The sequence below is a fragment of the Vigna unguiculata genome, chromosome 6 (genome assembly GCF_037176805.1).
Source record: "Vigna unguiculata cultivar grain cowpea cultivar isolate G323 ecotype 2 chromosome 6, ASM3717680v1, whole genome shotgun sequence".
Lineage (NCBI taxonomy): Eukaryota > Viridiplantae > Streptophyta > Magnoliopsida > Fabales > Fabaceae > Vigna > Vigna unguiculata.
Window position 1 is genome coordinate 28,204,297 of NC_140797.1, and position 21,325 is coordinate 28,225,621.

At 31.6% G+C, this 21,325-nt stretch overlaps 1 protein-coding gene and 1 pseudogene across 2 annotated transcripts; both read left to right on the top strand.

Annotated features, from left to right (window-relative positions):
* The first annotated feature begins 2,281 nt into the window (after positions 1-2,281).
* LOC114188431 (putative disease resistance protein At4g19050) lies at positions 2,282-10,144 on the top strand (annotated as a pseudogene). The gene is made up of 7 exons (XR_014995892.1): positions 2,282-2,421; positions 2,536-2,653; positions 5,679-5,723; positions 6,379-6,677; positions 7,312-8,617; positions 8,986-9,738; positions 9,917-10,144. The product of XR_014995892.1 is annotated as a putative disease resistance protein At4g19050 (transcript).
* A 3,804-nt stretch (positions 10,145-13,948) lies between these two features.
* On the top strand, positions 13,949-14,856 carry LOC114189119 (uncharacterized). Its single transcript, XM_028077824.2, has one exon. It carries the CDS (start codon positions 14,066-14,068, stop codon positions 14,597-14,599), a length of 534 nt encoding a protein of 177 aa, XP_027933625.1. The 5' UTR covers positions 13,949-14,065; the 3' UTR covers positions 14,600-14,856.
* Positions 14,857-21,325: the final 6,469 nt, after the last annotated feature.

Sequence of the window (21,325 nt, forward strand, 5' to 3'; positions counted from 1 at the left end):
CGTCCCGCCCCGTTGCCATCCCTAGCTGCAAGACATAAAAACCTCAATAATGGATAGATGTCAAAATACTAAATTGAGATATTTGGGGAATTATTTTTTTAATATTTAAGTAGATACGTCATCCATTATAGTTAAATTATAGATACTTTACCTCAAATATTTAAAATTTGTTTATGGCGATGAATTGTACTAGACAAACATATATTGTATGAATAAAATACCTAATATATTGACCATATATCGACCGATTTATGCCGCTGATGATTTGTTTATATATATATATATATATATATATATATATATATATATATATATATATATATAACTACTGAATCTAATAAACTTTACAACATCAAATAATATTTATTTTATCAAATTTTACCATCTACATTTTTTAAAAACATTAAATTCTTAAATATAAATATTATACTGAATATTTAAATATTAAATTTCAAGAACATATAAATTTTAATTATAACAAGCATTCATTTTATTTAACCATTTATTTCAATATTACAAAAAAAATAATTATATAAATTCATGAATATGTATCGATTTAATTATTATTATAAATTTTACTATTAAAAAATTTATATATAATGAAATATTTTAATATATATTACAAAAAAAATTATTATTATTTTTTTCATATTATTAAATTCTTCTTTTCAATATTATATCCATAAGTATACATAATTACAACATTTAAATACAATTACATAATTAAATTTTAGAAATATAATAATAATTATCTTAGTAGAAATTTAAAAAATAAAAACGAAAAGCAGAAAGCCTAATCGCTTTAGTTTAGTCTTATGCAGATACGAAATTAAGAGAAATCAAATGTTAGAAAAAGCACATATGGCAAATTTGGCCTATTTTGACTTGGGTGTATGGAAGAATGAAGCACATAACTTTCCATTTTCTTTAATTTTGTATTTGTTGAGCGAAGTTTTTATTACTTTTGCGATTGATATGTTCTTAGTTTTCTTAAAGTGTGAACTTGAGATCAAAGATAATCATCCAAATGAATCAACACGTATGAAACAAGTAACTAAATAAACAAACAAATTTCTTTTTTTGTAAGTCCGATTGTCTATGTAAATTTTAAGATTGTCAAAACATCTCCACTTTTTTTAAGGGTAGAAAAGAGGACTTATTTTTACTCTTATTGATAATTTGTATTTTAAAATAGGTTTCTATAATGATATTCAATTTCAATGAAATGAAGATAATGATTAATATTTTGGTACAAAATTATCAAGGAAAGTTTTCTTGTGATATTATTACTTGTTATGCATCAATAATAATATTTAAATCTTGATTATATTAATATATGTTTTATGTTATTATTTAGAAAATTATCAATTATCATTATTTTGTTATATGTTAAGTATTTGATCATGGACGTTGTCCTAATGAAGAAACAAATTATTAACATCAACCACCCAATTAAAAGAATGTTATTTAATTTTTTGCGATGTCTATTCTTCTAATTTAGAACAAATGATACTATAATGACTTACTAATTTTAATTTTTACTCTTTGTCATTTGCATTATTTAATATTAAAATTGTAGACTTTGTTCTTTGTTCCTTTTATTAATATTATATGCAAATTATAAATATAAAAAATCTAAAATCTTGACCTTTTACAATTTTTCTTTTATTTCAGGATTTATGTGTTATTAATAAATATGAAATCAACAAAACAAGAAATCTTAATGAAAAAGATTAGGCCGACTTTTGATATGATAGGGATTTCAAACCCCAACCAGTATCAATCACGACTTTCAAATCCCAGGCAAATCAAGGGATTTTAAATCACAAGTAGAATTAGGAGTTTCAAACCTTAGACAGTATTAGAGGTTTTGTAAACTGCTGGTAGATTGTACTATTTTAACGATTGCTAAAAATCTTAGGTATTTTATTAACAGGAAAATGATAAATCACACAAAAAGCCTTAACATGGGTTAAAACCTCTAAAAACACCAAATTTAAACTTTAATTAAAAATAATTATTTTTGTAGCAAAGCGCTCATTAATTTACAATGTATAGCTTCATATATATTGAGTAAGTGTATGAGAAGTTTAGGATGAAAGTATTATTTAGATGTGAGATATGGAAGAGTAGACCTAAAAATGAAGTAATAATCGAAATAGGGATGAAGAAATGGATCATGTGCTTGCCTTGGCACTACACAAAGCTCATCATCATCTACTTTCTTTTTCTTCCATTTGAAGTAGAGCATCGGAATAGAAACCACATTTGTCAATGGTCATGTTATTATATATACAATTGTGGTGCTGCTACTTTCACCATAAAACAACCACTTCAATCGCGTTTAATTGGTCACAATTTATTCGGCTCTCTGTCTCTGTTTTCAGAATTTAATTGGATCAGCCAGTTCAATTTCTTAAGGTAACCATTGCAATAGAACATGTAAATAAATTTGATTAGAATTATGTATATTTTTACACTGAGAAAATGTATATTTGGAATTGATTTGATATATGATTTTGGTGTTACTTTCAGCATCATCCAAATTTCCTCAAAATGCCACGGTTTATCAAACATCATCGCTTTGCTTATTCAAGTAGCCCTGAGGATGATGTTTCTTCAGCGAAAAGGAGAATGAATTATTATGAAAATCGTGAGAACTCATTCGCCTCCTTATCTTTGCTTTTAAAATTTATTGATTCACCTATTATAGTTATTTTAATTAGTTATATTGGGTAAAAAAGTGGTGAAAAATAAAAATATTTAAGATAAATATTAAAAATAAATAATATAAATATATGATAGATAATTTAAATATTATTAAAAGCTGGAATTTAATAAAATGTTAGCGTCGCATAAATAACTGAAAGCTACAGCAAAATGTTTGTTATCAAATGATACTTAGGCAACAACAATGAAAACATTGGTTTATATGGATTCATTTCAAACATGAGTTACATTTATTATTTTGCAAAAAAATGTTGCATTAATTAATCACTGATTATAAGTATCAGTTCATCCTAAGATTAAGTACTAAGTATAACATATCTCTAAGATAAATTGATAAATATATACAAATTTATAAAATATAAATATTAAAAATAAATTATATTTATGTCTTTTAATTTATTTATTTTTAATCTTTATTTTAGTTTACATTACCACTGACTTATATATTTTTAATAACTATTTTAGTTAGTGTCTATTAAACAGTCATTAATTAATTTATTTTTAATATTTATTTTAGCTAGTCTACTTTTAATATTTATTTTACTTAACATCCATTATATTTATTTTAGTTTCTTTTTGTAAACGTCCCATTTAATAAATACGTTTAATTAAATGAAACATCATATGGGATATACCAAAAAGAACGAAACTATGGAGTATAAGTATCACTCCTTACAATTGTCCAAAATATTCGGAGAGAAAATTAAGGCACACCATGATGTCATTAACAAAACAGAAGAATAAAAATAAACGGTTGACAGTTATCCAAAATATAGGCTCATAGAGCAAAGACAGTATATGGGCCATAGTGCCCTAAGAGTACTCGGAGCAGGGAATCCAACCCAAGAATAGCTACGCAGCGAAGTTTCCATCACCTTGACGACCATTAGGGGTTCTCACATCTGCTCACGCCAATAAATAGATGATCATCGCAAAGGGAGAAAACCACACATAGAACACACAAGCAAACAGAAAGGGTAAGCTAAAGTAAAAAGGTTTTTATCATACAATTGAACATACAATTTAAAAGTCAAGAATACATAAATCAACCAAGCATGTGATGACCAAAAAGTAAGACTTTAAGACTCAATTATTCGAATACATATAATCAATCGGAATCATTGGATGCTTGCACTTGTGATGGCTTCTACTACTCTGCAGAGCCATTGCCAATGCGTTTCACCCTACCACGCACAAGGTTAGCCTTCAAACATCTAAGGCCATTATCCTGCCAAAGACTAGGGCCTCTTATTACTCTCACCACTCGAGTCAGTACGCTCTACATGAGACTAACTAACTTTTTAGAGTTTCAGGATGCAATCCTTACTTAATTATATACTGAGGCACCACCACGAAACCTTATTAACAAGTTCATGGAATTACGTTCCAACCATGAGGCACCACCATGACCTCCCACTAAAAGGGTCATGGAATTATGTCCTAACCATGAGGCACCACCATGAGCTCTCACCAAGAGGGTCATAGAATTACATCCTAACCATGAGACACCACCATGAGATCTCACCGTGAGATTCATGGAATTATGTCCTAAACCATACCAAAATCATGTCTCACCAACCAAACATAGAGTTATCATGCATACCAATCTCATGCCAATATTTATAACCAACCATCTAATCATATTCCATACAAAAGATCATACCAAACTCATCAATTCTAGCCCATACAATCAGATATTACATGCATATTCACATACTTCATACTTTAAATAGGGTACTCCAACCAAGCATACAACCAACAACCAAAAACGTGGAAAAGAACACAAATTCCTGCACTAGTCTCGCTCAAGCTATGGACCTTCGATCAGGTGAAAGAGGTCTTTCACTCAAGCTACAAGTCCTCGCTTAGAAGAGACTGCCAACATAGAGCACTGTAGTGTTCGCGAGTTCTCGCTTGAGCGAGACCTCCTCTCTTGAGCGACACTACTCTTCGCCCAAAGGTGAGGTCTCTCGCCTAAGCTACAACCAAGCGAACCACAACAAGCTTCCCATGAGTTCTCGCTTAGGCGAGACCCTCTCGCCTGAGCGAGATACTTCATCGCTAAAACTGAAAGATCTCCGCCTGAGCGAGAGCTCAAGCAGAAACCTGGACTAGCTTCTGCTATTCTCGCCTAGGCGAGATAGGCTCACTTGGGTGAGAATATTAGTTCTCGCCATTGTTTCACGCATGCAAGCTAGATTCAAACGAGAAGCACACACCATACATTTTTCACACCATCAACAATACCATACAAGCATTTAGGAACACAAAACAGTCCAACAACGGAAAAATAATATAAAAACGTGAAACCCTAGCTTCCCTTACTTGGACAAAGGCTATTGAACAATAGTAAACACCCAACAGTGAGCACCACAGCTCTACGAACAACTTTGTGAGCTGAAAACACGAACACCAGAACAGAGACTAGGTTACTACGATGAGCCCTAGCTGGAACCACGAAAGACAAGCGGAAGAATAGAAAGCATGAGTCGAGAACCAACTTACATGGAGTAGAATGGAGTTTTCTCTAGCTCAACGAGGAACGAGAGCCAAACCCTACCAGAGCTTCTGTAAATAGAGAAGAGAGTGCTTGAGGAGTGAGTTGTTGGCAAAGTGAGAGTAGAATGGGAAGTGGAAGGATGTTTAAGGTTCTCAAGTCCCTAAGTGGGCTGATTTTAGGCCCACTAAAAAGGCCAAGCCCTAAACTTATAAGGCAGAAAGAAAAAAAAGGGTCTTACACTTTTTTTCTAAATAATATCAATATAAATATTTATTTACTGGAAAAGTTAAAAATAATTTTATATTTTTAACAAATTTTAAAAAATAATTTTTATGTCATATTAAAGTCAGCTTAATCAAATTTAATAACATTGCAATTTGAAAATTAAATTTATATTTTTTAGGAAATTTGTGTGTATACATTTTCAAAGTCCTCTTTTAATATGCAGTCTGGCCACCAGAGTATTCGGCGTCCAACATACACCTTTATTCAAGTAAGGGAATACTCATTTAATACCATGCAAGTTTATATCTTCTTTTCTATGTCTCTTACATGTGAATCAAATGAAAAAAGCAAAAATAAATAAATAAATATTTTACTTATATTTACACATAACTTATCTACATAATATGTTTTTAGTATCATCTAGTTAATGAACTTATATTTTACTTAATCTTATAAAATCATTTTTTGTAAAGTAATATTTACCCATAACTTATATATTATCATTTGATTATATCATTAGTTTATGCAAAATATATTAAAGATTATGTCTTGTTAGTATTATTTGTGACATCTAGCATTAGATAAATAAATTTATTCGTATTCCACCACTATGGTTACACCGTTACAAAAAGACATTAGGGTTGATATTAGGACCATTATAGATGCAATCTAAATGAGTGTTATAAGAAATCAGTCCATGAACATTAGTAATACACACTTGTGATTTAATAGTATAAGTAAGTGTTGTTTACTTATTTAATAGTAGAATGGTATGAGTAACATTCTTTTATTAACAAATACACACTTGTGATTTAATAATATAAGTAAGTGTTGTTTACTTTTTTTTTTTGAATAGTTTTCTATTTTATTTATTCCCTTGCCCCTTTAATGTTAACTTATTTTTTGCATCCAACAATCATTAGTTTTTGCACCACTACGATTAGCATCAAGACAACTTGGAGATGCAAAAGAAACTACAATTCCTATTGAATTTTCTGAAATAAGCAAATTACATTTTGAGGAATTACATAATTTAAGGGGCTTTTCATGTGGAGATATGGTTGAATGGCCAATTTTGAAGCATGTGATTCTGAACAAATGTCCTAACTTGAAGAAATTTGGGTTGGGAACAATAAAAGAATTGCAATTAAAGAGATTCATCTTAGAAAATCAAGAACAAGTTGGCATTGATACCAAGATTCTCCATCTTTTTGAATTATCGGTTAGTTCTCCCTCAAAATACTAATTAGTTATATATTTGGTCTCTACTTTAAATTATGCATGATTTTTAAGCTTTTAACTTTGAAAATTTTAAAAATTTTGTCTCCATTAATTTTCTTCTACCCAAAACTTCGTTTCCTACCAAAAAATCTTTATAGGAATTCAAAATAATTTCACACCTTTATCGAAAACTCACTGACCTTAAAACAACAAATTTAATTTTAAATAAATAAATAAAAACGCTAAAATTTTCCTTCTTCAAATCATATCTTAATAATCCACAAACTACTTCAAATTTTATTAATTTATCCCTAGCTTTCTCTTGAAAAAAAATTTAGAAATACTTTATAACTACAACTAGTAAACTTTCACACATTTAAACATAAAAATAAAAAGTAAATTATTTTGAATATGTGAAAGAAAATTAGCCTATATCAAAACTAAATTTACTTACTTTAAAAGTTATAAAGAAAATCCAGAAAGCCAAAATTTATATTCATGTTAAAATGATAACAATAATTATTATTAATATATATATATATATATATATATATATATATATATATATATATTACATGAATGATCGAGTATAAAAATAAGTCAATATTATAAAAATTGAATGCAAAATTTTACAGGATCGATTCTCAACAATGGAGGAGTACCCTATTGATGACAACGAGGAATTAAGAAAGGCAATAGATAACATTCGACCTTCACATTTTAGGAACTTGCTAAGACTTTCGATAAAATATTGTGATCAAAGGCTAAACAATTTTTTGTCTATTTTGATGAAGAGAGCAAACAAGCTTCAAGATATAAGCATTGTGCAATGCAAAACTTTAGAACATTTGTTTGATCTCAATGAGTTTACCCCTGACAATGATGGACATGGAAAATATTTTACACAAATAAAAGCATTAATATTGATAGAACTACATCAGCTAAAATGCATATGGAACAAGGATCCAGTGGGAATTCTTGGCTTTGAAAATTTGCAAATGGTACACATAATAAGTTGTTCCTCTCTGCATAAGTTGTTCCTCTCTGCATAAGTTGTTCACTCCTTCTACAGCCAAGAAACTCAGCCAACTAAATGAACTAAAGTTAGAGGCATGTCAAATGTTACAAAAAGTTATTGATATTGGTATCACTGAAACAATTAAATTCCCAACATTAAATAAGGTGGAGTTCAAGTCTCTCTCAAGATTGATTCACTTTTACTTGTATCCTCTAGAATTCCCACAACTAAGATCTTTGATAATAGAAAAATGTCCTGAGCTAGAAGAATTTACAACTGGGTTTGCAACTATAAATGCTTCACAAATAACTAATGACAAGTCATTTTTTGAGTTGAATGATCTCAAGTTAGATAAATGCCACAAGTTAGTATGTGCAGTCTCTTCTAGGGCATTGCAAGAGTTGAAGAATCTGAAGAAACTCATTGTGAGCCATTGCAACACATTGGAAATGGTATTCAACATTCATGATGAAATATCTTATCATACAAATCTCCTACAACATCTAGATGAATTGATTTTGATTGATCTACCTAAATTAAGTTATGTCATCAACAAAAAGTTTGTTAGGTTTTGTGAAAGCATGCAAAGCTTACAAGTGAAGCAATGTAAGTTACTTAAATGGCTACCAGTGTCTTTAATGTTGATAAGTATAGAAATTTCAAATTGTGAAGCCTTGGAGAAAATTATGATCACTAATAAAGATGAAGGAACAAGAGGAAAAAACACATTTCTTAAGTTAAAGTTTGTTTGTCTCAAAAACTTGACAAACTTGTATAGTCTTTTCCCTTTTACATCTGAATTTCCCTCCTTAGAAGAATTGAAAATAACAAATTGCCCCAATTTGACCACTTTTGTTGAAGAGTCTAAGGAGCTAAAAGATCTTGCAAAACCCACTACTTCAAATATTTTCTTCCCAGATTCAGTAAGTTTCTTCCTAAATTCAGCAAGTTTAGATTTAAAGTTATAAATGATACTCATGATCATATGTGTATATATAGAGAAGATGATTATACATACATATATATATATATATGTATATACATATATATATATATATATATATATATATATATATATATATATATATATATGTATATACATATATATGTATGTATATATGTATATATATATATGTATATATGTATATATGTATACATATATACATATATATATATATATATATATATATATATATAAAAGAACGATTTTCTATATATAGGGAGGTGTATAGTGTTAATAATCTTTGTTCATACCATTGAAACTTATTGTTTGTTCATTACTTCCTTGCAGTTATCATTGGAAACATTAAAGATGTTGTACATGAAAAATCAAGATTTTGAGAAGCTTTGGCAGACAATTGTCCTTCCAAATCATTTTGTGAATTGGAATATCTAACTTTGAGTAACAACAACAAATTATTGAATGTCATCTCTTTTAACATTATCATAAGACTTAACAAGTTGAAAAAATTGACTTTGGAACAATGCGAAGTATTGACTGAGATATTTTATCTTGAAGATGATAAGTCAACGGGTAATATCCAAGAACTTCTTCCTCGATTGCAGGAATTGGCATTGAGTTATCTAAGAAGTTTCACTTGTGTTTGGAACATCAAACCTTCAGTTTCATTTTTCCCAAATTTAATGTCACTTCACATTGTTCATTGTGGAACCCTCCAAAGTCTATTTTCGATTTCTTCTACAAAAAATCTTCAGAATCTCAAATCATTGAAATTGTGCAATTGTGACAAATTAGAGGAGGTAATATTTATTGATAATCGTGAAGACATGACAATTAGTTTTCCAAAAATGGAGTGTCTTGTACTCAAGGATCTTCCAAAGTTGCTCAGTTTCCATCAACAAAATGGAACAATTCATTTACCTAACATACAAATTGTGCAGGCAAGAAATATTCCAAGTATAAAATTTTTTTCAGAAGGTATAGTTATCACCCCATTGCTGAGATCAATACATGTAACATTTGCCAAGAAACTTTGGCTAGGAAATTTAAACAAGACCTTATCATATATAAGCAACAATCCAGGTATGTAAATTTAGATATTATACACAAAACATAGAAAAGTATTTTACTATGTGGTTAATTTAATTAATAACATTCTTTTAGGAACTTTCAAACACGTTATTTAACTATTTGTTTATTATTTTAAATCTATTCCAATAAGATTTTTTTTTAAATTTATGTTTTCTCTTTATTTGTACAGGAAAATTTCATTTTGCAGAATTGTTTGGTTTTCCTTCATGAGCGTCGTGAGAATGACATTATCAATAAACTCAAGTACATGCTCCTGAAATGAAATGGAGTTTGTCATCCTCTTCATTGAACACATCTTTGGAAAGTTTGTTCATGTGACTTTAAGGATTAGGAGGAACACATGTTGTACAAAGATTGGTAATGAATGATGTTACAGAACATAATATATTATGTGTTGGAAAAAGTTCCCAATATAAATGGATGTTTCCTTAATAACTTAATTTTTATATTTACATACTCAAGTCATGCTTCAAATGTGAATTTGACCATGTAGGTTGGTTATTATAGGATGTGAAGACATGAAAAAAATAATAGAGATTTAACTTACATGGAATGTTTGATCATATAACATGAACTTAAAATAGGATAACAAATACATTTAATTTTGAAGAGATTATTCAAATTCTTTCTGATTTTGATTGATTGAGTATAAATACAAGTATGAGTAATATTTTACATTTTAAATTAGGTATGAAAATTGATTTTCAATTTTGTTCTTAAAATCAAAGATGCTAAGAATTCAATCTTTACTATTGCTTCCATACAAATTAAAGTTGGGATTTAGAGATTCAAAAAGAAAACATATGAATTGAATCATAATTAAAATACAAAACAAATAAAAAATTAAAACAAAATATAATGAAAAAATAATGAAAATGTCAGTTCGTATTTTTTAAAATTAAACAATTATTCTTATAAGTTCTTTAAAGAATTATATCAAAATTTGAACAAATAACCAAATCAATTAAATAATTAAACTGATTATACAAATCAAATAAAAATATCATTCAATCTAGTTCGCATTTAGTCATCAAATCAATATTCAATCGGTTCCTATTTTTATTTATAAAATAAAAAACACAAATTGTAGTCATCAAGTGTAAAACTGAGATTAAAGAAGAGAATAACAAATTTGAAACTTTAAATGATCAGTACAAAACTCAATTCAACTTGTTCAATCTTGATTCCATAAAGTGATTGATGATTGCAAATTTATGCCCTCATCTAGCCTTTAATCTTGGATTCTTCATTGTTTTTATGCTAATAGATTATTTAAATTAGGATTTTTTTAATTTGATTTATTGAGCATGTAATACAAAAACATGTTAAAAATAACTTTTTAGTTGCATAAATATTCTTTGGATATTTTGAGGTGTGTTAGTTCAGTTGCAGCTAAATTAAGCTCATGGAGATATGGAAATAAATTGATTAAAGCTTCATAACACCTTAAAGATAAAGCCAAGTATATCAAATAATAAAAACCACAAAAATTCAAGGCAAGCATTGCATGAAGAATGCAAGAAAAGCATGAAAAGTGAAAAAGTTTGACTAAGCCAAATTGAATTTGGCTAAGCTAAGAAGAGGGAACAAGCAATACAAATTGGACATTGTAGTTTTCTTTATTTTTTCCACAAAAAGGCCTTTGATAATTCAATAATATTTATGATAATAGATAATTCGGGGCAAATATCTTTAGCCATTTTATTTGATATATTTGAATAACTATCTCATTTAATTATATCTAAAAATATAATAAGATAATAATTACCAAATCTTTTTAAAATCTAGTAAGATCTTATAAATTTTCAATCTCCATAACAACCAAATATATCTTGAGGATATTGACTTTATTTAGAAGATAATTAAAGGAAATTACATTATCAGAAAGGAGATTTCAACAACAAAAGGGCTAGAAAAAAAGCTCAGTTCAATTTCTATACAAAGAAATTTAAGGAAATTCATTAAGGAAGCTTAAGAACGCTTTAGGGGGCCTAATTTTGACCTCTTCATCATCTTCCACGTCCTTCGCTCTCTTTTCTTCTATTTATATGTTATGTTTACCATTCATGGGATGTTAAACTTCTGAGGTTGATTCTGCTATAATTTCTTAACTAGATTTTGAGGTTAGATGGAATAAATTTGTTTGTTCTTTTCATTCCTGTTGTGATTTATTTTTATCCATGTCTTTTGTCTCTCAATCAAGTAAAGGTAATGTTTTTTACATTGTAGCAAGTTAGAATTATGTTAAATCTACATAACATAACAATCATATGAATCCAAGGATTTTTAATTTTAATAGAGAAGTTAGTTTCATTAAAGTTAGAAATTTTCATGTGATTGAATTAGTTTTATCTAATAATTGAGAAGTTACTTTGGTAATTAACTTTTCACTTGATATAAGAAGTAAATGAATAGACATGATTAGGTATAATACTATTTAATTGAGAAGTTACTTTGGTTAAATTTGTTATGATTAATCTAAAAAGTTCTTGCTTTTTAATGAGAAGCTATATGATTAAAAGTGAAGATGCCAACAAATTAATTAAGTTACCATGATTAAATTGAAATCTTAGATTAGATATCAATAACAATAATATTTAGAAAACTAATGATGAATCCTATTTTTTAAAATGAGTGAAATCAACCTATTTCCTTTGTTATTATTTTTATTTTTTTTAATCTTCTTAAAATTTTATTTCTTTCTTTCATTTATTATTTTGTTATCCAATCTTTTTATTTATTTTGTTTATCTTAATCTTCTACTATTGATTTTATTTTATTTTATATAAACTAATTTGTAAAAATCAATTTTGTTGGGAGACGACTTAGAGTGGATTTTACCTTTTCTAATTCGTTGGCTACTAGCTCGACAATATTAAAATTACTTTAGTTGAGTAGCGTTAATTTGATAACACCAACGACATTGTTGCCGACCTTAAAGACTATTTCACCATTCATAAAGAATATGAAACAAAGAGGAGAAGAAAAAAGGAGGAGACAATATAAATTGAGGTAAATGGGGTAAATGTTAGAAAGGGAAATGATGAGACAATTCCTAAAATTGAAAATTTAGCAAATGATCAGCTAGAAGAGAAGCGAAGGAGCCACCACCATCGTCAACCAATAAAATAGTTTTTTTTTTGCACTTTAATTTCAATTTTAGTTTTTAAATTTTGTTTTAAATTAGTTGTTTGATAATCAATTATGCATGTCTTAGGTAAATTAGTATTTGGATATGGTTGGATTAGGAACTAAGCAGAAAAAGAAAAACACACTCTTGAAATTGTTTATGAAAATTGAGAATGCAAGGAAAGAAAGAAGAATCTATCCTGGTGAGATAAGTGAGCCAAACACTTTATGGAAGAATAGTATTGCATTTACAACGAACAACATAAGGAAATTCCAGAAATGATTATAAAAAAAACTGGCACTTCACGTTGCGATCAATGTCAGCAATGAAACACCAGAAAATGTTTAGGAATGGAAGCAAATCAAAGAAATTCAGAAAGAATGAATTCAAAGAGAAGGTTCACCCCCCACCAACTTCAACACGTCTAATCCTTCAACATTATATTCTCTCTCCTGAACCTTATGCTTTGTCTAACCCATTTGTTGCAACTCATGAACCACGTGTCCTTCTCTACTATATGAATCTCGTCCCAAAATTTCTTTATTTCTTACACATGTTACAATATAATTCTCTCAAATATAATTCTCTAAGATGAAAAATACTTTTATTTGTTAAAATTATAAATTATAATATTAAAAATCTGCATTATACTTACAATGTAACTTTTTCACCAACTAGAAAATATAATTTATGATCAGTAATTAAATTGAGAGAAGTCAATGCTAATTAACTATTACACTCGATGATAACCTTACTAATTTCAATTGAGTTATTATTCACGTACAGTTATTTATCTTTTACTTCCTTTTCAAATATTTTTTTTTTATTACATTACTTAAAAAATCTTTACATATTTTTAGAATGGGTCAGCAACCCACGCTTCCTAATACTGTTTTTTATTTGTTAAAAATTATAAATAGTAAAAAATATATTAAACTACATAACCTTCTCTCATACGGCTCATTATTTTATTTACCTATATACATCAACACCCATAAAACCCACTAAAAATAAAATATATAAAATAAAATAAAGTATGATATAGTGTTGATGATTTTACCTCGAACAAAGTCAAGTCGTGCTGCAACGTGATTCTTACGACATAAGCAAGAAAATTCTCCTTCCCCCAACCCCTTTTATCTCCCTCCATTTCCCGTTTCACATTTACACCCAAACACGCCCTTCACCATGGCAAGAATAGTACCTTCCCTTACCGTTTTCTTCTCCTTTCTCTTCTTTCTCACCCTCACAGTAGCCCGCGATCTCCAAAACCCGTTTTCCGAACCCCAACCTCACTCCGAACCTGTGAACCTTCCCGAACCTAAAACTCATCACGGCACCGTTGCCTTCACCGTCGACACCATCGATCCCGTTCCCCTGACGTTCCTCCGCTTCCGTCCGATCAACCGCCACTTCCACCATTTCCGTGAGTCGACGCTGCCGCTGTCACTCCGCTCCAGCCGCCGCCGCTTCCACCACGGCCACCGCCTCCAGATCCCTTACGGCAACGACGCGATCGTCCTTGACAACGCCGCCGCTCGCCGGATCCATCCGCGCTGGGTCACGGTTCACGCCGATTCCGAGCCGCGGGTTCTGGCGACCGAGGAGCACGTCGATTCCGCTCACGAACACCATCACCGCGGCGAGAATCAGCACCACCACCAGCACCGCGAGGAAAATTCGTTCGCCAAGAAGATTCGCAAGTTCCTGAACCTCTTCTGATTTTCACGACGTAACTGAATTTGTGTGAGTGATTATAATGACGCATATATCGTAATTATATGCAAATATATGTATGTATGTAAATAAACTTGCATCTGTTATATAGGTGTGGAAAACATGTATGATGATGTATCATACTATGATCTACTAAGTTTTTTACTTTTATGATGATATTTATGAGTTTTTGATAGAATAATAGGTTCTTTGTAACACTTGTGTTGAATGATGAAGAATGAGTAAGAAATGTTACTTGCTAATACTAATAGAACTGATATAAGTTTTAATTTATATTACACATTTCAATGAATTTAATTAGAACTTTCTTTGTATTGATACTGTGGTATAATGGATTGAGAATCATCTTTCTTAAACGTGCAATTAGAAGTTTACTTTTGAAATCAGAATGGAAAAGGTTCAGTTCGAATCAGAATGCGTTATTTGATTAATCTTAAAACTATCATTAACATTTTATCATATATATATATATATATATATTGTTCCATTAGGGATGTGTAAAAATCTAGACACATAATCTAGTAATGGTTGTCAGTAAATTAAAGTTGTTAGTTTGTTTTACATCACCACTTTACCAACGCAAACAATAACTTGTTGTCTAGTGTCTCGAATTTATTAACGTCCATCCAAAAGATACAGAATGAACATCTATAACAATATATAACAATATATAGAGGGATTCCCCTTTTTGTATTTATTTTTACAAATTTTTTATAAAATCAGATGTCTTTGTTTCTTCTCTTCTTCTTTATTTATCAATAATTATTTTTTTATCTGTTCTGATATATTTCACTTTATTTTTAATAAATATAATTTTAATATATATATTAACTTAATAACATTATAATATTATCATCTACTAATATAATATCACACATATTTAAAAAATGTATACACACAGGCCCTATCGCGCCTGTGTTACACTAGTGTTAATTAAATAAAATTATTTTCTTACCTTATCACTGCACGATGTTTTGCCAACGTGATCGGCATAGGTAATCAATCAGTAGGGATGAATACGGCTTTTTTGTATTTCTGGGTCATTTTGACCAATAATTTGTAAAATTAGGTTGGTTAAAAATTTATTTGTAAAATTGGGTCATGTCGTCAGGGGAGGACGACGTCAGGCAGGAGGCCAGTTTGTTGATGTTGTAGAGGCTATAAACTCGATGAATGTATGAGGTTAGGTCTATATGCGAGAAAGAGCAAACAACTATTACGTGATGATAAGGCAGTCGAAGAGCTTGAAAATGACCACAATCACACCACCAATCATTTAATTTAATTGTAAAAGACATTGGTAGGCGGTGATCATGTGGAGAAAACATCTCTTGAACTTGAAATTCATTATTTTCTCTTGAGTATCGGCTCACTAGACACATTCCCACTTGTTGATTTTTTCTAATAATAGCATTAATTTCCTCAGGATATTGGTGGCCTGCTCGTAACATGGAGTCTGCCTTAACCCCTATCTCAACAAACCATGTTGCGGTCCTTTCAAATGTTGTCTTAATTAGAGCACAAATTGGTAATGAACGAGCTCTTTTTAAAACATAATTCATACATTCTGCTAGGTTTGTTGTCATGTGTCCAAATCTATTACCCCCATCTTAGGCCTGAGTCCAATTTTGTAGTGGTATCTTGTCGATCCAAGATGCCACTTCTGGTGAATGGGATCTCAAGCCGCCAATTTAGCATCCAATATAGGTTGTTTCACCTCGTAAGCTGTAAAAATGCAATTATATTAGTTAGTTTAATTATTGAATATGGTGAATGAAAGAAAAATTTTATTACCCATAATCTTTAACCGGTTTTTCAATTCGTGATTCTTGAATTTTTTGTTGAAATTTGAAGCAATATGAAGTATGTAATATACTGATTGCAGTCCATCTGCTTCCCATTGTACTTCTTCAGATTGTAGGGCTACCAATATGCCTTTCCTCCTGTCTATTATCAAGCAGAGGTTTGATTATGGTGTAACGTGCTCCCTTAAGAGTTGAAAAATCCATATTAAGGCCTCATTTGTTTCTCCTTCAACTATCGTGAAGGCCAAAGGGAATATATTACGTGACACATCTTGAGCTAGTGTTGTTAGCAATGTCCCTTGATATCTTCCTATGAGAAATGTGCCATCTACTTGGACAATTGGCTTGCAATAATTAAACCCTTGGATGCATGGTCCAAAAGACCAAAATACGCGTTACATAATATAACAAGAAGGGTTAGGTTGGCCACTTACTTATACAAGAGGTCCAGTGCATTAAATTATTATGTCGGGATTGCTTTCTTGTACAGCTTGATACCACCTGGGAAGTTCATTGTAAGACTCTTCCCGATCTCTAAACTCCTTAGCAAGCGCTTTTTGCTTACCATTCCAAGCTTTGTCATATGAAACTGAATATCCGAAACGATTTTTAATTTCAGCTACCAAACTTTTGATAGGTATGGAAGGATTTTCCTTTACAGAGTTCATCACAATAGAACCAATTTGGTTGGAATCAAGATTGACATGATCTGCAGGTTGCATGGTTGACAAACACGTGTGTGATCCGTCAATCTTTCTAATATCCCAATTCAAACTCCGCTTGCTATAAGCAACCCGTAAACGCCACAGGCAGCCTTTTTTGTGGTCGACACATCAACATATAAATTTTTCAGATTTGCTCTCAACAATGGCAAATCTATAACCATTGTCGATATGTTATTGTTTGATATATGACATTATGGACTCTTTTGTGTCAAAAGACATGCCAATACATAGTTAATTTTCAGTCACTTGATTTGAAGCTTCAACTGAGGTGTGACTTGATGAGCCACTATGATCTGTTGTATGGATTGTATATTGGTTGGTAACCAACTCATCTTTACTGAAATCAGACAAAATATCTGGATATTAATTCAATTAATCGGCCATTCGTGAGAAAATTTGGTGAAGAGATGAATAATAATATTAAGGTAAGAAAAAACTGAATGAGTCTCGCATGTTACTGAAAGCAGTATAAATAAATCGAGAAACCCTAATCCTAATTCGTGCCCAGGCCACAACAACACATTTATTACTACATAGAAAGCGCTATTAATGCCAACAGTTTTGTAATAAATTTTTAATGTATCTGATTTTCATGCACAGAAGCCGCTATTAATGCCAACGGTTTTGTCTTAAAACCCCGCAACTTCATTAATTAAACCACGCGACTTCATTAATTAAACATTAACTGAAACTGGTGCATGTCAGGACGACTTTGGTGGCATTAAAGTGAAACCGTTAGGTGGCCTAGCGACATCAATTGGTTGTCGTCCGCAGTGATGATGACTTCCAATTGGGTGTCGTCCGCTTTAATGGGGACTCCACCTTCCCAAAATGATGACACCATCACGCGCGCATTTAATTTCTTTGATTGTGTGATGACCTGCACTGCACCAGACCAGGGATTCAAGGTAAATAGTGGAATTCAAAGATTCCTCCAACTCCCTATGCCATGCACAGTTCAAAATTTGCATGCAATGGTCTAAATTGGTGGCAGCGTTTAAAGCTTTATGTGAATGCCCTCACAACCACATTGCACGAAAAAAATAATGCATTGATGGACAGTTGCATTATGCATTCACGTGAATAAAATGCTAGCATTGGTTCAAATAGTTTCAACTTGCGCGCATATTCATCACTTTGGTTTCATGCATTGAGCTTAGATTGTTAGAAAATAGTTTGAAGTTGCACATAGTGGGAGAGTATTGAAGACTTCACCACTTCTTTCATTGCTTCTACTTTCAAGGTTTAAGTATCATTTAATATTTTGTTTTCAATTAATTTCCAAACTTATGTTCTAATTTTTATTTACCATTTCTAAACATGTTTAGCATGGCACAAAATGGATGCCTACCTCGGGATATGTCACTACTCCAACTTCAGCACGAACATATCACTCACGATTTATGGGAAGGACGGGAACAAGTTTGTATACCGAGAAGAGCTGGAGTTTGGATACTAAACAACCAAGACATAATTGATCCCCATGTGATAAATTTAATTCAACAGGTTGGATTCTGACACGCCTTGTATATTCCAGACATGAATGTGAACCACTTCCTCATCAATTCTTTATTAGAAAGGTGGAGATCAGAAACTCACACATTTCACTTGCCCCATAGAGAGACCACTGTGACACTAGAGGATGTAGTCGTCCTCCTTGGCCTACCGATAAACGGAGATGTGGTCACTGGTCCCACTACGGTTCAAGACATATTCTCCACCTTCCATGAACATTTAGGTGTCATTCCACCACCGACAGTGATAAGAGGGAACTCAATTAGAGTATCTTGGTTAAACACTACTTTCCAACAGCTTCCACCGAATGCAAACAATGATGTTATTGCTCAATATGCGAGAGCGTACATTCTCACATTGATTAGAAGCATTTTAATGCCAGACAAGTCTGCAGTTAGGGTATATGTCATGTATCTACTTAGGCTAGTTGACTTGAATGTAGTCGGGATTTGGTTTGTCTATATCGTTGCCTAGATCATGGAATTCACCTACACCAAGAAAATATTGGTGGATGCATGATTTTGTTACAATGTTGGGCTTGGGAGAGGATTACTTCTATAGCCCCACAACTTCAACCTTTAAGTGATGAGGATGTGGCTAATGGGGATGGTTTCCCTGTCTGTAGAAGGTAAAAAGCTAACTTTTAAATTATTATTTTTTTCTTGTCATTTAACTAACTTGAAATTGCTACATTTTTTTAGGTGGATGAACGTAACGCATCGGATAAATCCAACTTCAATTTCAGTTACTGAATTTCGGTTGAGATTTGATCAAATACGTACAAGACAGGTAATACTTAAGGTAATTGAAAGCTTTTTGTTTTTTAACATTTCAAACTAATGTCTACAATTTTGTTTCAGTTCTTGTGGAAGTCTTACATTCAAAACGAAGTTAGTCGATTGATTGTGGTTGACATCCCTCCGGTGTCCAGAGCAACAGTCCCAATAATTTGCTTTGCGACAATAGAAATCCATTAGGCGGATAGGGTCATGCGTCAATTTGGTTTAAGACAAAACATTTCGCCTAACCCGGTTAACCTGGATCAAGTTCACAGGGATGACTTAAGGACGAAAAACGACAGAGATTGGGTACATCGTTAAGCGGAAACGGCATTTGCGTGATCAAACACCGTATATGTAGTGGTACATAAACCACACTATCCGCTATATATCTCCATCGACAAAATCTTCCGACAATGAGGTTATTTATACTACAATGTTGTACATCTGTTTATCATACATACTTATTGATGGCAATAACCATGTTATTTATTTTATAGTACGATATGTCACAAGAACCTTCCCAACCTGCTTCACAACCCTACACTGGCCATGTTGAGTCTTCTCCAGATTTTATACGTCATTCCCAACCCTTTTTGGGACAGTCGCCTATGGGTCAAGGTCAAATTTTTGGACATTCACATCCTCAATTTGGAAACCCATCAAACACCTCATTCCAACACGTCCCTTCCTCATATGATTTCTTCTCGCATCAGTCAAGTTATGGTGCTGGTCCATCACATATGTTTGGCACCACAACCATGACACCACCATCTGCCTATTATCCAAGATCTCCATCATCAATGTCATTCTATCTTCCGCCAATGCCTTCCCAATCACCACAAATAACGGTTCACCATCTGCAAAATGTCCAAAGTCATCAAGATGAAGATGATGCTGATGATGATGATGAACCACAACAACAACAACCACCAAGACGACCCAACAGACCCAGAAGAAGACCAACATGTGGAACTGGAGGACATAGATGACTATTTTATTATTTTCTAGTAACCGAATTCTTGTATTTTATTTTTTAATCAATTTTAAAATATATTAATGTTTATTTTTTATTTCAATTTATTACCATTTATTGTTCCAAAAAGGAAACTTAAAATGAAGTTGTCATCTGCAAAGACAACTTCACCACTCACATATAAGAAATCAGCCTCCTGCCTGACGACTTTCGTTTTTTTTAAAAAAATGAAACCAGCATGATGGAGGACGACTTCACTTTCAATGTCGTCCTCCATCCTAGCGACTTAACCCAGTTTTGCAACAAAAAAAAATCAAGGACCCTTTTTTATAAATTCGAGTAAAAAGGGACCCAAATACAAAAAAAGTCGGATGTATACACTAGTTTCCTAAGAAATATTTTCTCATCCACCGTTCCTATGTAAGTGCATGCTCTACATGCACATTATAACCAACATGACACACGTAAAAGGGTCCACCGTAAGCACTGTCGCTCCTTGGGTTGAAATGCATTTTCCCTATCTTGGTCATACTTATCTAAAGCAAAATAATACATTAAAATGTAACATACAAATAGATTGTATGGAATAAATTTCCTGTTGTGAAAGAGTGTATTGCAAAAGAAAGGGATCTTTCTGCACTTGGCTCCTTGCAGATTAAAGATGCGTTGTGGTAGTTGGATTTGTTTGTGAACACTGCTCCTTGATTGTTGGCACACGAAATGATCTCTGCAAGCATCTCCTCCCTTTCCGGTGAAGATCTGCAGTTCCACAAACGCACCTTGCAACAAATTGCCTCGTGTAACCGATTTTACAACTGAGCTCCATGGATGTTGTTATCTTGTCGACGGTGGTTTCTCTATGGGGCGTGGAGGGTTGAACTTCAGTGGCAAGTTGCTCCTTTTTCAGCAGG

Bases quoted from the DNA above. Each gene is read 5' to 3' on its own strand.
- LOC114189119 (XM_028077824.2), top strand. From the start codon at position 14,066: ATGGCAAGAATAGTACCTTCCCTTACCGTTTTCTTCTCCTTTCTCTTC.